The sequence below is a fragment of the Neltuma alba genome, unplaced genomic scaffold (genome assembly GCF_004799145.2).
Source record: "Neltuma alba isolate B1F8T4 unplaced genomic scaffold, ASM479914v2 tig00011215_pilon, whole genome shotgun sequence".
NCBI lineage: Eukaryota > Viridiplantae > Streptophyta > Magnoliopsida > Fabales > Fabaceae > Neltuma > Neltuma alba.
In genome coordinates this window covers 47,465-60,884 of record NW_021635939.1, presented here as the reverse complement: position 1 = coordinate 60,884, position 13,420 = coordinate 47,465, and the positions used below count along the sequence as shown (strand labels likewise).

The 13,420-nt window shown below is 36.6% G+C and overlaps 2 protein-coding genes across 2 annotated transcripts; both read right to left on the bottom strand.

Annotated features, from left to right (window-relative positions):
* Window positions 1-166: 166 nt before the first annotated feature.
* On the bottom strand, window positions 167-3,180 carry LOC114762461 (seed biotin-containing protein SBP65-like). Its single transcript, XM_028951944.1, has 5 exons — window positions 2,625-3,180; window positions 2,385-2,480; window positions 2,131-2,306; window positions 1,528-2,031; window positions 167-935 (listed from the first exon to the last, which is right to left on the bottom strand). Exons 1-5 carry the CDS (start codon window positions 3,157-3,159, stop codon window positions 405-407), a joined length of 1,842 nt encoding a protein of 613 aa, XP_028807777.1. The 5' UTR covers window positions 3,160-3,180; the 3' UTR covers window positions 167-404.
* Window positions 3,181-5,270: 2,090 nt separating this feature from the next.
* LOC114762464 (protein trichome birefringence-like 39) lies at window positions 5,271-9,080 on the bottom strand. The gene is made up of 5 exons (XM_028951946.1): window positions 8,676-9,080; window positions 7,978-8,149; window positions 6,462-6,637; window positions 6,157-6,315; window positions 5,271-5,788 (listed from the first exon to the last, which is right to left on the bottom strand). The coding sequence occupies exons 1-5, from the start codon at window positions 9,002-9,004 to the stop codon at window positions 5,500-5,502; spliced, it is 1,125 nt and encodes a 374-aa protein (XP_028807779.1). The 5' UTR covers window positions 9,005-9,080; the 3' UTR covers window positions 5,271-5,499.
* Window positions 9,081-13,420: the final 4,340 nt, after the last annotated feature.

Below are 13,420 nucleotides of genomic sequence, written 5' to 3'. Positions count from 1 at the left end.
ATGTACTGATAAAATAAATAAATAAGCTAAGTAAGCTCAGTTTAGAGTTTACTAAGAATAAACGTATTATACATATTGACATGCTCTTTAACACGACATAAGTAGAACACTTAAAGATACATAATTATTAGCTTATGCAATTGCATAGAGTGGCAGAGGACTACTTTCACACTACTAGTGCAATTGCTTCAGCATGGACTATGTATAACATTGCACAGACAACCCAAAACAAAAGAACATAGTTGCACACATTGAGCCAACAAAACTCAAAAGGACGAGAGGAGTTTACAAATTGACATTCTGCAATCGCCAAAGCGACTTTTATTTATTGACAAACTCCGCAAAACAAACACCAAAACATCAAACATACTGAACGTTTCTGTCTATCAAACCCAAAAAGAACGTCAGGTTTTCCGAGCTTCAGAGGTTTCTCTTCTACGCTCTTCAAGTGCGAATCCCCCTTGGTTGCCACGATCAAACTCTGATCCAATGCTCTGTTTTGAGCCTGCCTCTATTTCATTATCTCCCACAACCATCGTTTTCGTTGTCTGTGCTATTTCTGCTATGGTTTCTCCAATGGCATCGATGACCCCACTTCCTGCTTGACCCTTTGGGACTTGTTCTGAGGCTCTCTCTGCTGGTTTGATCATCGTCTGTCCGATTTCACCCACAGTTTCTCCTACAGCTTCCATAACCTCGCCTCCTCCCTGGGCTACAGTATCTAATGGCTTCTTCATTGTCTGAGCAATATCTCCCACTGTTTCTTTAGTGGATTGTGCATATTGGCCTATAGTTTCTTTAGTGGATTGGGCATATTGGCCTATAGTTTCGCCAATCCCACCACCTTCTTTTGTTTGCCCTCCTCCTTGCTGAAAGGTTCCACTGATGTTTTGGAGCATGCCTCCTTCTCCTCCTCCTCTTTGTTGACCTTGTTCCTGTCCAGATGATGGCCTCCACTCAGTTTCTCAAGTGACACAGGCATAAAGAAGTCTCAATTTTCAGCAGTTATAATTGTACGGTTTTTAATGGTATCATAGCACATTTACTAGAGAAAGGTTGCAAAAATTTTGAAGTACGAAGCCTAAATGAGAAGTGATAAAACGAAAGCTTTTACTACCATTCTCTTCACATTGTAGAAAGCAAAATAACAGAAACACACAAATGCTCATAAATTACTTCTCTTTCCCCCCAGATCCTGACATGACATTAACCTCCATTGTACACTAATTTGAAAACTTGAAGGACAGATATATCAGAGTAAATTTCCTCAGTTTGGAGAGCTGAAATATAAAATTCATAACAAAAAGTATTCTTTTTATGCCCTGAAAAATTCAATCAGAATCTATTTCACAAAAACAATAAAAAGTACTCTCTAAATTTCTTATGACTACATTTTCCAACAAAATTATCAATTCTGAAATGTTCATCACCATTTAAGAAACAAGGAGTGCATGTGAATTTGAAGCTTTAAGCTCAAGCATGCGTAATGAATATATAAATTAGGACTGCGATAAAGCGAATAAAAACCTGTGGCTGAGGCGCTTTTTTGGTCACATAATCCTTCTTTGCCTCCTCCTTCTTCCTCGCAGTATAATCCTTAGCAGTATCCCCAGCTTTAGAAGCTAACCCTTTGACAGCATCCAATGACTTCGATGCAATCTCACCGGCCACATTAGCAGCATATCCCGCCGTTCCCTGAACAATATTAGCCGCCGCTTTCGTCCCCTCCACCGTCATCTCCGTGGAATAATGCGCCGCCGTCCACCCTGCCACAGTCGCCTTGTCCTTCAGATCAGCCGCTACTTTTCCAGCATATTCAGCCGCAGTCTTACCAGTCTCCACAGTGACATCCTTAGCCTGGCCGGCTTTCTCTCCAATGTATTGCGTAGTAGTGCTACCTGCAGATTTCGCCTTCTCTGCTGCTTGAGAGGTGTAATCTGAAGCCGTCCCCGTGGCGCTTGAGATGGCGTCTTTTGCAATAGCATAGCCTTGTTGGCCTTTCTCTAATGTCACGTCTTTGGCTTGAGCAGCCTTCTCTAGTGTGTAATCCTTGGCTTGAGCAGCCATCTGTGCAGCTTGAGCAGCCTTGTCTTGTGTGACGTCTTTGGCTTGAGCAGCTTTCTCCATTGCTGTTTCCCTTGCTTTTGCAGCCTTCTCTTGAGCTGTTTGGGTTGTCGAACCGACTGTTTCACTAGCTGCCTGCTTTGCTCTCTCATACCGATCCTGTGCTGCTCTCATGGCTTCCATTGTGTTCTCTTGAACTTGGCCTCTGTATTTGGAAATATCTCCCAAGGTAGATTGCGATTCTTTCTCCTGATCGCCACCTCTTCCTCTGTTTTCTTCAAGTTTTGCTCTCTCTCTTGCTGCTTCTAATTCTCTTGCACCTCTTCCTATTTCTTCCTTCTCGCCTCCTTCGATTGTACAAGTTATAACAGCAGTAGGACCTTGAGTTTTAACTCCAACCCTTCCTTTAACTTCTCCTTCTGTGCCTCTCCCCAGTTTCTCTTCTCTTGATTCTTCTCTGATTCTAGCCTCCCCTCTGTTCTCCAAGCTTCGTCCCACTTCTGCTCCAACTTGCCCTCTGCTTTCTCTTCTTCCTTTCTCCGCTCCAACTTGCCCTCTGCTGTCTCTTCTTCCTTTCTCCGCTTCAACTTGACCTCTGCTTTCTCTTATCTGTTTCTGCACAGCGCTTTCCGTCGGTCTGCCCGTATTTACCACTCTGGTTCGACTCTCGAGTTCAGATTGATTTCTCCCTCTAGCTTCTCCAGCTGAATCCTTGTTCTCTCCAGCTTTCACTTCGAACTTGCCCACATTTGAATGAGGCGCATTGTTCCTGGCTTTAGCGGCATACGACTCTTTATTCTCCTGCTTGTCTCCCTTCACCTTATCAGCAAGAGATTCAAAATGAGGCCCTAATTCATGAGTCTCCCTTGTTTTCCCAGTCCCACCGATATCCCCAATGGCTCTCCCACCGTGCTGCTTCCTGTACTCCCCGCCCTGTAACTCCTGAATACTCCCTTGCGGAGTGTCCGATCCTTCCTTAACCTGTTCAGCCAAATGCTCGAAGTGGGTGGTCATCTTGGGGACTCGATTCTTCTCAACATGAACGTCCCTCTCGGTCGTCGTATTCTCCCTGCGAGACATTTGCTCCGACGCCATTGTTGTCAACTTCTTCTATAAAAGTGATCGCTTTGTGTTTGATGGAATACTTGTTTGACGAAATGCTTGTGTGAGATGAAACACGCAGAGAGACATGAACGTGTGGGATATAAAAGGGGAAGTGGGTATGGCGGTAGAGAGGAGGTGGGTGGTGGATGGGTATGCATGAGAGAGGACATGTGGTGGCAGAGGTGGCGGCGGTGCGACGTGGATGACGGTGGTAGCGCCATAGGGGTGACTCAGCTTTAAGTTTGCAGAAGTTAACGAGGCATGAAGATGACGATCAGTATGGGAATGATGGAAGGCTCTGTAAGGAAGACACATGGAGACTATGAACGAATGACCCGTGTAACCCCGGGGAGGGGCGAGACCGAGACATCTGGCCCCTGTTTTCTGTTCATCCACAAATCTGGCCAGCCTATTATTTATCCAGTATGATATATATGGCCTATCCAATAATTGGATTTGATTCTTTACTCGTGGAACACACTACACGTGTAGAGTAAGGTTTTTTTTGTATTACTTGGGACTCAAATAATAATTTAAAATGTTTATAAAAATATTTTATATCTAAGCTTGAATTCTTTAGTTATCATTTATCACCCAATTTATCAATTAGAACCAATCAACTTTAGCTTTGAAAAATGGAGTTCAAATGCCATTCAGAATCATCAAATTATTAAACTGAAAAATAAGTTTTTATAGTTTAGTCGTTACTTTGGTTCTACAGCAATCAAGACCACCGTAGGACTAGACGTAAAAAGTTATGGACAACTGAATTATGAAACATCCATCATCAATCAATACAACATATACAAAAGTGGATCGAGTTGCATTACTCATAAGTCACGAGTTCTGACTATCGCATGCCATTTTTCATACGCATATTGCATGGAATTAAAAACAAAAAGACAAAACTTAGATTAAGTTAATTAGCTTCCTTAGGACCATTCCTTCAATCAAAATAAGCCAGCTGGATTAAGTTTTGCCATCAGCATTTAACCCCCAAAGCACATGTTAAACACCGTTAAAGTCTGGAAGTAAGCTTTTTTTTTTTTTTTAAATAATTCCAGCCAGTCATTTTTTACATTAAGTGATGGTATTCGAAGATCAAAATCAAAAGTTAAACGTGATGCTTCCAAGTTCAAACTCTCCTGTTAGTAGCAAATTGAACCTTCATCAATCTATTGCAATCTTCTACCTAAATCAATTGCTGGGGAAATAAACCACTAAAGCCTAAATTATAAAATCAATAAAGAATTTTTGGGCTCACAATGTCACAGACAGTGAACGCAAGGGAAGAGATGGGAAGGTCTGTCTCATTATCCTCCTCGGCAGAGAGTGCCGAACAGAAGACACAAAAACATTGAAGTGTTTCTGCGGTTCCAAATAGAAGATACAATGACTTGGCCAATCCTCTCCTTGGCCTAAATTATTTCGCCGTCCTTCCCGATCGTCGCCAATCCGCTCTTCACCATCGTCCTAAAGCTAATCTTCTTTTTCAAAAAAGAAAAAAGAAGCCTTTTTAACAGGCTCTAATGGTGTTTAACGTATGCTTTGGGGTTAAACGCTGATAGGGCAACTTAATCCAGCTGGCTTATTTTGATTGGAGCAATGTACATAATAAACCTAATTAACTTGACCTAAGTTTTCTTCTTAAAAAAAAAGATAATTGCACGTCATTTTTTGAATTCTATGGAATGGTTGCCTGGTGGAGGTGAGATGGGCTGCAAACTTGCAGCATAAATAGGACTTCCTTTTCCCCCCTGAATAGTAGGGGTTTTTACATATTCCTCCGGTCTTTAATATAAGACTCATTTAACTAATTTGATTAGATTAAGGAAGTTAGGTAAATTAGTTAATTATAAGAAATGTGACACGTTTTTCCTAAAATACAATAATTATCTTTTTTAATACCTCATCTTCTTCTTCTACTTGATTATGGTTGGGAGAATATCTATAGGGATAATTTAGAAAAAATTGATAAATATGATAAATGGGTCATATATTTAGAACCAAAACCAACTTAATAATTAGTTTTTATATTAAGGACCAGAGGAGTACATATAAAGTTCTTCGCTTTATCAAGTAGGGCTTGAACGTAGACTTAATTTGAAGCAATGGACAACAATTGAGAAGGCTAATTAATTATTTGGGAACAAATGAAGGCAAGTTTATGCCAAAAATAGTGTAGCTTTACAATTTTGGAGCATAATAACACCAATGCCTTGCTGGGTTTATTAGCCCCACTTACAGAACCAAATTAAAAATCCCCCTAAGCAAAAGAAAGAGAAGGAAAAAAGAAAGGACTTACCCTGTGGAACAAACAAGTTGAAAATATTAAGAAAAGAGAGCAGCATGAAGAAGAAGATTCCAGGTATCAGGCAAGCCAGGGAGACACCAATGGCTGCAATCAGTTTCCATGACCTTACTGTAAGCTTCTGGATGCGCATCTTTCCTGTACTGAGAGAGTGTGGTCACATCCAGAAAGTATACCGGCTTCTTCATCCTGCTCAACACTTTGTTCACCACCACCCATGCCATTGGTGTCCCTGCTGGGTACTTCAGACCAAAGTATGGCTCTGTCTCCCTCATGCATGACCTTGCTGGTTCATTCCAATCTCTTCCCCTGTGTGCGCACATATAAATATTCATTCACCGTTCACTATTCTAACTCACTCACACAATACATTCTTATGACTGTTTAAAAACCCGTTTGCCTTGGTTTAAAGTAATTTAAGAGTCTTGAAAATTGCAAAAGTTCACTTTTCAATAAATTTCAAGATAGGATATGCATGAAAACTTTTCAATAGATTATAAAAATGCATTTTTTCAATAAATTTAAAGGTGGGTTAATAACTCTGTTTAGTGGTATGAAAACTTCCTTATAAGTGAGAGGTTGTGGGTTCAACATCGCTTATAATTTCTTATGATTAATGCCACATGCTCTTCTAGAGGAAAGAAATGTTTTTGAGGATGGAGAGGGGAAGGACATACTCATAATGTACAGGAGAAATGCCTAAGAAGAAGACTTTGGTCTTGGCAGGATCAACATTGAGGTTGACCCACCTAGCCCAGGTGGTGAGCCCTTTGTAGTAGGCAATGAACCTGTTCATGTCCTTGTACAGTTTCTTATCTGCCTCCATGTATTCCCACCTGCATCCTCCCAGTTAGTCTATTGTCACCAAACGTAATAACCCAACGGACAAACTTGCTTTAATTTTTCAAAGATGTTATTATTAAGGCAAGCATCATGAGCAATAATGTCACGAGATAGACAAAAGCGAGGTCATGGATCGTACGGCTGAGATGTTTCAGTGTGGGTCCACCAATGCCAGGTGTTGAACACCAGAACATCCATTCCTCTCCAGGCATCACCGCTCTTGATGGAATCAAGTTTCAGCACTCGTCCCACACTCTCACGATCAAGATCCACCAAATATGCCGTCCGGTACAGATTCAACTGTAGCCCATACTCCTGTTCACAAATTATCAACAACCCCATCATTTTTCACTTCTCACCTCACCATGTCTTTGTCCCATTTTGTGGTTCAGTTATATAAATTACACGATCTTATTGTACTTTATTAATAATTAAATTTTTAAACAAATTATTAACTTAAAAAGTTTTATGTTAATTCATATCATAAAAAAATCAACAAAAAGTAGTAGCAGTCTCACTTTGTAAGAAGAAAACTACAGATTTGGATTTCAAAAAGCATACTTATTGAAATAGTTATTCATTAACTGTTTCTTCTGACCTAAAAATGATTAATCTCTAAAAGATTCCCAGTTCCACCTTAAAAACAAAGAAGAAGAAAATTATATTGACAATGGAAAGCCTAACACAAACCCTTGAGTTTAAAAATCTCACTTCAATGCTACTATTATTGGTGAAAACTTTAATGTTAATGTATCATCCATCCCTATGCTATGCTCTTTCCTCAATTTTACGCCAACTTTCATTTTAATTAGGGTAAATCTAGGTGTAAGTACTATGATTCATTGCAGTAAATGATTTGTGAGTGTGTTACTTAAGAGTTCATTGTCCCTTCATGATCTAGCTGGAATTACTTAGGAGGACGGTGTGTGTCCAACATCAATCATTGCTAATTTTGACATTAATTTCCCTTTCAAGCATTTGGGTTCTGCCAGCCCAAACATTCAACGCAACAAAATCACGAGTTTCAAATATTTTATTGGAAAAACTATATAATAAACAAAAAAACCCTCTCACACAACTAATCCTTGTGTGCAGCTCTAATAACCAAACATTAAAAACTAATAAATCACCAATATAAAATATTGAAAAAAATATGTATAATCACACCATGCGTAAGGCATGACAAATTTACTTCTATTCAACTCGAAAGTTTGAATCAGATTTCAAGAGCAAGACCCACAAAGTGACACTGTTTTAAACTGTATATGTTTTGTGGAGTAGTATCTAATTAAATTGAGAAACAATAATAATGGGCACGTTGGAATTTGGTGGCAAAAGTGAGGGATTAATAAATTACGCAAAGCCTAAGACAGTATCATTAATTATGCATTACTATGAAAATCAGACATGTTCCCTGAAAAAGGCAAAAGCATCCCACCAATCACGTCCTTAACATTATTGCTCTCACCGTTCGTTGCTTTTCGCGCCGTAACAGACAAAAATATGCTCACCCCCAAGTTTGTATCAAAATCGGATTTTGGGGTTAACAGAAAAATATGATGAAAGTTTGATGTTATATATATGCAACTTTAGGCTGAAAAGAGGAGAAAATGAGAGAGAAAAGGAAAGAAATTTAATTAAATTAAGTAACCCACCTCAAAGGTCACTGATGTAAGAGGGCTCCCCTTGGAGAAGGTGGTCCTAGTGTTCGGCACCCAAGAGTAAATCATACAAGCCAGCGAGTTGAATTGGTTCAAACTCAGTGAGTCACCGACAAACATTATCTTCTTCCCCCTGTATTTCTCCAGGAAATTCGTAGCATTGAATCTGCTCCAAAATTATTCCCACCCACTTATTTAGTATTCACATTTACAAGCCATTGTATAATATATACATTAATATTCGAGGAAAAAAAAACAGAGACTATATAGAGAGACAGAGAGTGTGCTTTGAATTATTGCATGTGTATGTGCTTTGAAATGTGAGCAGAGATAAATTGTTTGTGGCAGAAAATGACTTTGTATAAAACAGGGGAAGAGAAGAAGAAAACAATGAAGTGTCAAGAGAGGACAACGATCCCGTAATGATCAATCTCTCTCTCATATCTCACTTTGAATGCAAAGCTGGATCTTGATAAATAAATGATCCAAATTACTAAAAAAAAAGATCTGAGTCATATTTTTCCCTTCAGAAGATAAATCCACTTTTACTCACTTACTTACTAAAAACTGAAAAAACGCATATAGATAGTAACATTCAAAACAGAGTGAATTCTTAGGCTCTGTGGTAGAAGCAGAGTAAGTGAGAATTGAGGAGGAGAAGGTTGAAGGAGAAGAAGGGAAAGTGGAGTGACCTGGGCAGGGGACATGAAAATGGCTGCCACCTGAATTTCTGGTACAGAGTGTCGGGACGGCCGTACTTTTGACAGTTAAACTGTGGATCTATGAAGGGACAAGAGGAGGGGTCGTAGAGAGGATAAGAAGCGTCGTACACCCATTTTCCTCTGAACCAGTTGCATCTTCTTCTTGCTCCTTCTCCTTCATCTGCCAGATTTCTGTCTGTTCTGTTCCTGATCCTGAGGGAATCCAATTCCTGTGCTTCTGTTTGGCAGCAGCAGGAAAGTAAAGCTAAAAACAGAGCAAGCAGGAACAGAGGTCGGAAATGGAAGGAGGAGGAATCCATTTTCTTGGGGGTTTGATCCCTCCCTGGAATCAGCTTTCCTTGAGGAGGAAATTGATGAGAAGTGAACAAGCTGCTCTGAAAACAATGCCTTATATCATGTTTCTCTTAGAGGGAGGTTTTCAAAGGAATTTCACAAGGCATGTTGAAACTTGAAAGCAATTTTTGTGCTATGGGTTCTTTTAAATGGGGCATGTGGAGTGCCCTTTTTCCGGTCATTACGTAATTATTGAATGTAATATAATTTAATAAAAAGGAAAAAAAAAGAGAGCCGAATACATAATCATAATTTTGGGTATTTATTATCATAAAAGTAAAAGAATTATATAATTACAATTAGCTTTGAAGTTATTATTTGGTGTATTTTTATGTTATAAATACATGATTGTGACCGAATTATATTTAATTACATTGATATTTTATGAATACAAAAATCATCTAAAAAGAGTTAAATTTATATATATTATACTATTATTTACTTGGATATGATATTTTTTAATTATTGGCCAAAATTATATGTCTTTTTTAATTAATTCGTAAATATTGTAATGTTGCGTTCTGAATCGGGAGTTTAGAAAGTGGGCAAACCAAGGTTGACCGCTGGTCTTCGGGGTCCCCTGGCGGTCATGCGGATGCTTAGCCTTTTGTCTATGGATTGGGGTCCTCATCACTGAGCCCTTTTCAGTTAAGTTTTAGCTTGTCATAGTTAATTATCAGATCACGATTTAATAATATTACGCGAGAAGTTGCATTTTTTTAAAAAAACATTTTAAACACCACTAAAGTATGATTTAATTATTAATATTTTTCAATTGAAGATATCAAAATTTCTTGTTTATAATATCACAAGGGTCTCTTATAATTGAGAATGATTGTGCAAAACGAAAAATAAATAAATAATGCCTTCTACTTCTTACCTTTTTCAAGCTAACATCACATTATTCAGATGATTTTAGATATAATACAGATGTAAAGAGGTTTTTGAAAAGATAGTCTTTTAACTGAAAGCTGTAAGAAAAAGATTTTTTTGTTACCCTAAAAAAAAAAATAACTTTTGTATCATTTATTATTTTCATATGTTATTTTCCAAAAAAAAAACGGGGATGCTTTTATCATGATGTACAAAATTTAAAATACGATGCCAAAAAAAGATTAAAATAAACCCCTCTATTTATAATTTATAAAAAAATACAGCTTATTATAAAGCTTATATTTTATATTAATATTGAAACTACATAGCATAAAAATATCAATCATATATATGAGAAACGTCCTCATCAAACATTAAATTGAGGACGGAAAGACAGCATGCATGCCATGCAAATTAAGGGTGTCCTACCCTACCCAAGGGGCACTTGGATATTGACATTATTAACCAAATATACTATCTCACCTATCACTATTTGTTTGTTTATTTATTTTGGAGAGATTATTTCACCTATTTGCTTGGACTGAGATTTAATAAGTCTGTAAAGTTGGTTCAACCATTTAGAGGCATATTTAAGTTTTTTGTGTGTATTGTTTTTTCTCATTGCAATAAAATTTAGTTAGGTGTTTTTAATTTTGGATTTTGCAAAACAGAAGAAATTAAAGTGATGCACGTAATCTAATCACAGTTGCATATAGTTTTCGCGGCAAAAGCGCCTTTACTAAATATTGATGTGTATGTCAGAGAAATAATACTATAATACTGAGATCCTTATCTACTCTTTCTCTTATCTTTAATTTAAGATTTAATTAACTAATTTGATTAGATTAATGATATTAGTTAAATTAATTAATATGATATATTCTTTCTAAAATATCTTATGCATTTTCATTAATCCTTTCCTTCACTCTCCTACTTAATTATTGTTCAAAAAATATCAATAGATTTAATTTTAAAAAAAATTAATAAACATATGAAGTAAGTTTTTTATAGATAAAACTAACGTCAACTTCCCAATTAGATTTTTGTATATTGACTTTAGAACTTCGCTCCTTATTTTAATTTCTTTTTCAGCGTGTGCACATATAATATAATAAAAGAATGAATAATAATTCAAAAATTGATTCGTAATAAGGAAGGAATATATACATATATATATATATATATGTGTGTGTGTGTGTACACATATACAGGCTAATATATTCCCACCAGGCATGAGGAAGATGAAGGGGGTAAAGGAGCCGCAAGGCAAGGGACCACATTCCACAAATTGGGCTGTGTATGGTACCCAAGCTGATAACGACTTTACCCGAAAAACTAATTTCATCATCAATTGTTATTCTTTCATGATCTCTCATTTCCTTTTCTAGCGCCCGCCCCCACCCCCTTCCCAAGCTAATTAAGCATCCTTAGCTTGTAAGCTTCTGCTCAATAGTCAATGCTTGTTGTTGACCCTTCACAATTGAAATAATATCCCATTACTGATGTGCGAGCTGATGATATACGCACACATATACTACCTTCCTTCGTGTAAATTACAAAAGTAAAATAAATTAGTTAATTATTATCATCTTTCTGAAATATCTCTATAATATATACTCTTTCGGTCTTTAATATAAAACTTATTTAACTAATTTGATTAGATTAAGAAAATTAGGTAAGTTAGTTAATTATAAAAAAATATAATATGTTTTTCCTAAAACACCATAATAATCTTTCTTAATATTCTCCCACCCTCTTCTACTTGATTATGTCTGAGGGAGTATCCATGAGGGTAATTATGGAAAAACTGATAAATACGAGAAATATATCTTATATTTAGAACCAAAATCAATTTAATAATTAGGTCTTATATTAAGTATTGGAGGAGTATCAATTTACAAATTACCTAAATTAACTTGAACAAATTATAAATATGAGAGATAAAGTTATTGGTTATCTAAGGGCAGGGAGTACACACACACACACGAGGATAAATGAATCTTCACTTTTGTTGTGGCCGCCACAAAGAATGGAAAAGAAGATGGTGAGCATCTGATGCATATATAGACAACAACACTAGGGTTGGCTTTATGGCTCACCCTTTTTGCTGCGAAAAAAACAAGATAAAAAAGCTAGTTGCTTACCCAGCTTATCCAGTATTGTAAACCTTACCCATTAAGCATTCAATGTTTTCGGACCCATTCCCAAACCACCCCTAACCAACCAGCCTCTCCTATTTTTGATGCAAGATGTATTGTGTAATAGCCATCACCATGCATGCCTGGATGATTCACTCTCTACCACATTTGGCTACAAATAATTTATGAGTAAGTAAGAGGATATTACCTTTAAGTGCAACCAACCCTATAAGCTGTGCGTGTGTGTGTTAGAAACGCGAGGGGAGAATATAATAGGCTAAATTCCTTCCTTAGCTTCCCCCGTTAATATTAACTCCTACTTTATTGGTTTTTAGGGCCGGGACATATTTTTATCATCAATTTTGTCTTTCACTACTACAATTGATGTCCATAATAAAGTTTTACATTAGAATTAAAAGCACGTCAATCACTTGGCATGGTATAAGAGAAGGGCAAGATTGGAAAAAATATAAACATTACATTTGTCTTATATTTTCTATCGAAAAGAACTTTGATAACTTCAACTCATCCTATAATTAGAATCCAATGAAGTACTCTTTTAGCATATTGTACATTTAATGTGCCGAATTAGTGGGCTAAGCGAAGAGGGAAAGTTTGTATAAGCTCACATGCTAATTTATTTAACTCTCACGTAAACTCTTAACTTAACCAGTATTAACATCACTTGTCTATTTTGTGAAACGAACTTCATTTTCCTTCAATGCATGATACAGAGTTTGAGCATCATGAATGAGAAGATTACATTGATGAGAGAGCTACATACTCTCAATTAAACTTTTATAATATTTGAATTAATGTGATCACATAACACTAGATAATATTTTTTTCCCCAAAAAAAGGAATATCCTGCGCATCATGGTTGTTTTAAATCATAGAAAAACACGTAGCAAGTTAAATGGTACTATTTCTGGTTCTTAATATAAGAACTGGTTGATTAATTTGAGTAAGCTAAGAAAACTAGTTAAGTTAGTTATTTGTAATAAACAGGTGTTATATTTCCTAAAATATCCTTGCTAATCAAGTGTATTGGCTAGAACTATCATTATTACATAACCATCTTGATAAAAAATAGATAAATATGGGATAGAAAATGGATTAGAATAGCATATTTAGGACCAAAATAAAAATTAAACGAAATCTTATATTTAAGATCAGAAAAGTATTAAATATGTGAATACAATAATTGATATGACATGGAAGCAATCTACAGCAGCTCAAAGAGACATGCATGTGGTTTGATGATGACATGCGGATTGGTGACTATGATGATTTCGTAGAATCTGATCTAATTAATTACTTCCATTGTGCGTTTATATATTGGTTTGCAACAAATGGAATGATTTGATAGAC

Excerpts from the sequence above, each read along its gene's own strand:
- LOC114762461 (XM_028951944.1), bottom strand. The coding sequence starts at position 3,159 with ATGGCGTCGGAGCAAATGTCTCGCAGGGAGAATACGACGACCGAGAGG. Across the intron at positions 2,481-2,624 it reads GGAGAAAGGAAGAAGAGACA|GAGAAGTTAAAGGAAGGGTT; the intron begins GCAGAGGGCAAG and ends GAGGCACAGAAG. Across the intron at positions 2,032-2,130 it reads CTGCAAAAGCAAGGGAAACA|GCTGCTCAAGCCAAAGACGT; the intron begins GCAATGGAGAAA and ends ACACTAGAGAAG.
- LOC114762464 (XM_028951946.1), bottom strand. The coding sequence starts at position 9,004 with ATGGATTCCTCCTCCTTCCATTTCCGACCTCTGTTCCTGCTTGCTCTG. Across the intron at positions 6,638-7,977 it reads TTACATCAGTGACCTTTGAG|GAGTATGGGCTACAGTTGAA; the intron begins GTGGGTTACTTA and ends ATTTGTGAACAG. Across the intron at positions 5,789-6,156 it reads ATTTCTCCTGTACATTATGA|GGGAAGAGATTGGAATGAAC; the intron begins GTATGTCCTTCC and ends GTGCGCACACAG.